This window comes from Empidonax traillii, unplaced genomic scaffold, assembly GCF_003031625.1.
Source record: "Empidonax traillii isolate 1590-97213 ecotype Southwest subspecies unplaced genomic scaffold, ASM303162v1 scaffold2523:size32565, whole genome shotgun sequence".
In the NCBI taxonomy this organism is placed as follows: Eukaryota; Metazoa; Chordata; class Aves; order Passeriformes; family Tyrannidae; genus Empidonax; species Empidonax traillii.
In genome coordinates, this window is record NW_020957716.1 from 4,568 (window position 1) to 7,551 (window position 2,984).

At 49.2% G+C, this 2,984-nt stretch overlaps 1 protein-coding gene across 1 annotated transcript; it reads right to left on the bottom strand.

Annotated features, from left to right (window-relative positions):
- Nucleotides 1-258: 258 nt before the first annotated feature.
- On the bottom strand, nucleotides 259-2,570 carry LOC114072008 (dystrobrevin beta-like). Its single transcript, XM_027909919.1, has 3 exons — nucleotides 2,415-2,570; nucleotides 1,319-1,424; nucleotides 259-504 (listed from the first exon to the last, which is right to left on the bottom strand). Exons 1-3 carry the CDS (start codon nucleotides 2,532-2,534, stop codon nucleotides 305-307), a joined length of 426 nt encoding a protein of 141 aa, XP_027765720.1. The 5' UTR covers nucleotides 2,535-2,570; the 3' UTR covers nucleotides 259-304.
- Between the last annotated feature and the right edge of the window lie 414 nt (nucleotides 2,571-2,984).

Consider the following 2,984-nt stretch of genomic DNA (forward strand, 5'->3'; position numbering starts at 1 on the left):
CCCACCCACCCCGGTGTCATCCCTGACCTGACTGAGGTGCCCTCGATCCCCTCGTCCAGTTCATCAATAAAGATGTTAAACAGGTCTGGTCCCAGCGCTGATCCCTGTGGAACCCACTGGAGCCCATTCCCAGCTGGGTGGGACTCCACTCCCCACCTCTCCCTGGGCCATCAGCCAGGTTTAACCCAGTGAAGAACAAACAATAACCCCAGTGCTGTTCCCATCCGTGCACTTCTGCTCTTTGGAGAACTTGGAAAGCCCCCCTGAGGATTTCTAGGCTAAAAGCTGTAACTTCCAGAAGGAGTTAGCAGGGGGAGGCCGTTCCAGCCCCAGTTACCCAGGAGGAGTGCTCCTTCATCTGGTGCTGGTTGCTGTGGGGGCCGCTGGCGTGGCCTCTCCAGAAGCAGTTCTGGCAGAGCTGGTAGTTGTGGCACTGCTGGCACCGGTACCGGAATCCCATCATGCTCTCACAGTGGCAGTACGAGCACTCCACGGGGTGGAAGACTGGCAGGAGGGGGAAAAAACAAAGAGAAAAAAGGTATCAAGTCAAATTTAGGAAAACCCATTTCGCTGCAGCTTCCAAACTACCCCCAGGTCCTTCCCCACTTGTTATTCAGGGCAGGATTTTGAGCGGAAGAAACCAAAGATGAAGGTGAGAATGAGATGAAGGAGAATACACCTTACCACAGGAAATGCATCCTGAGAGGTGAGGGACAGGGAACAGAACCAGAACCAGGGCCTCCCCACCCTCCCAGCCTTCCCAATCTCCCATCTCTCCCTGCCCTCTGGCAGTGGGAAGCCATTCCCTGTGTCCTGTCCCTCCATTCCTTGTCCCCAGTCCCTCTCCAGCTCTCCTGGAGCCCCTGCAGGCTCTGGAAGGGGCTCCAAGGTCTCCCTGGATCCTTCTCTTCTCCAGGTGAGGTCCCCCAGCTCTCCCAGCCTGGCTCCATAAGTTCTCCCCCACCTTTTCAAAACTGTCCCTTCCCCTCCCTGGCTCCTGCAGTCAGCAGAGATTCCTACTGATAAAAGGGGACAAAACCACCACAGTGTCCTGAGCCAAAGAGTCCAAACACTGACAGGGGGATCTGGTAATGCAGTTACACATTCTGCTAAAATAAAACCAGAGGCACAACAACCCCAGGGACAGCACCCCATGTCCTGCTAAAGAACTGTGGGTAAAGAGGAGACTGCAACAACCAGCATCAGGAATATTAGATCAGGGGCAAGGCACCTGCCAGCAAGAAGGAAACCAAAGAGGTGGGAGCTCTTTGGCGTGGCTGCAGAGTTTTTTGGGGTTTTACTTGTATATCCCATTTACCATTTTCAACATGGGCGAGTCTGTGCATGAGAGGGAGCCACACAAGGCACTGGGGAGGAGGATCAGCCATCAGCGTGTCCAAGAACATGTTTAGCATGATCTTCTTCTGCAAAGAAAAGAGTGAGAGAACTTGATTATATAGAAAAATTCTGATTTTATACACCAGAAACTACTTCAGCCTTAAAATTTCTCTGTGGCACAACTTGTGCCTGCCAGGAACATTTCACAGACTGTCTTAGAATCCTGGAACTTCAGACTGGGCTGGGTGGGAAGGGCCCTTAAAGCTCATCCAGTGCCACCCCCTGCCATGGGCAGGGACACCTCCCACCAGCCCAGGCTGCTCCAAGCCCCGTCCAACCTGGCCTGGGACACTCCCAGGGATCCAGGGGCAGCCACAGCTCCTCTGGACAGCCTGTGCCAGGGCCTGCCCACCCTCCCAGGGAGGAATTCCTTCCCAATATCCAATGTAAATTTGGAGCCTCATCGGTTCTGAAATCAAAGGTTGTTTCCCACTGTGTCATATCCCAAATACACTAATTGCTAATTAACTCGTATTTAGTGACTACACATTTTACACCTAAATACTGCAGAAATATTTCTGCTGGAACATCAGAAACATCATGCCCAGAGTCTAAACATTTAATCTGAGGCTTAAGATCACATCCAGGTTCATGTTTACAGTTGAGTTAAATACTATTTACATTATCTCAAATGAGAAACAAATCACTGGAACAACTAAATTACAACTGAAATCGACTTAAAAATAAACTGTATGTAAAGAAGGTGTTTATTTGGTGCAGACTCGGCCAACAAGGAATTGACTCTTGAAACAAACTGTGAAGAAGCTTTAAAAAAATCCAAAGAAAATAGTAAAAACGCCGTGTTTCATGGTCTGGAAAAGAAATGGCTCATCCCTGCTGCTCTGGTGGGGAACCCAGGTGTGACTTCAAGGAGGGGAATCAACCACAATGGTGGAAAATCCTCTAATTGCCTACTTTAGGTTGTCTTAAAACTGCTTAAACCCCCACCCTCCCAACCTCTCCAGGCCATGGACCTGATGAAGCAGGAATTCCAAGCCCTGGCTGGGAACTCTCACCTGCTGTGGGAAGCAGGTCCGTACGGAGTGCTCCGTGTACCCAAAGGAAGGCCCCTCAAACACGGCTGTTGGGAGTTTCAGAACTTCCTTCAGAAACTGGTCAAACTTGGTAAATATCATTAGTCCGTTGGAATCTGATATCTGAGAGAAAATATCTGTAAGAAAATATAATAAAACCCGATAGTAAATACAGATTTATTATAGCAAAAAATATTTCAATCCATTTGAACCCCAAGATGTTTCTGTTTTATCCGGAACACAATTTATCACTTGCTACGAAGATAAAATTTATAAATGCACATATTGCAACATGCCATGGTACAAATCTTCCTCTTTCCTCCATCTCATCTCATCCAGTCCAGAGGAAAGACCCTGCCAGTTCATGAACTGGGACAGAGAGGGAGCAGAGCAGGATAAATGTTACACAGCATCACAACTTCAGGGTGACGCCACAGAAACCCCCCTGAGCAGCCTCCTCCAAACAAACACAAGGTACAGCATCCCCAAGGTACAGCACAGGAGTTGTGCAGGAGAGCAGGTGGGGAGGGGAATCAGATTCCATGTTAGACC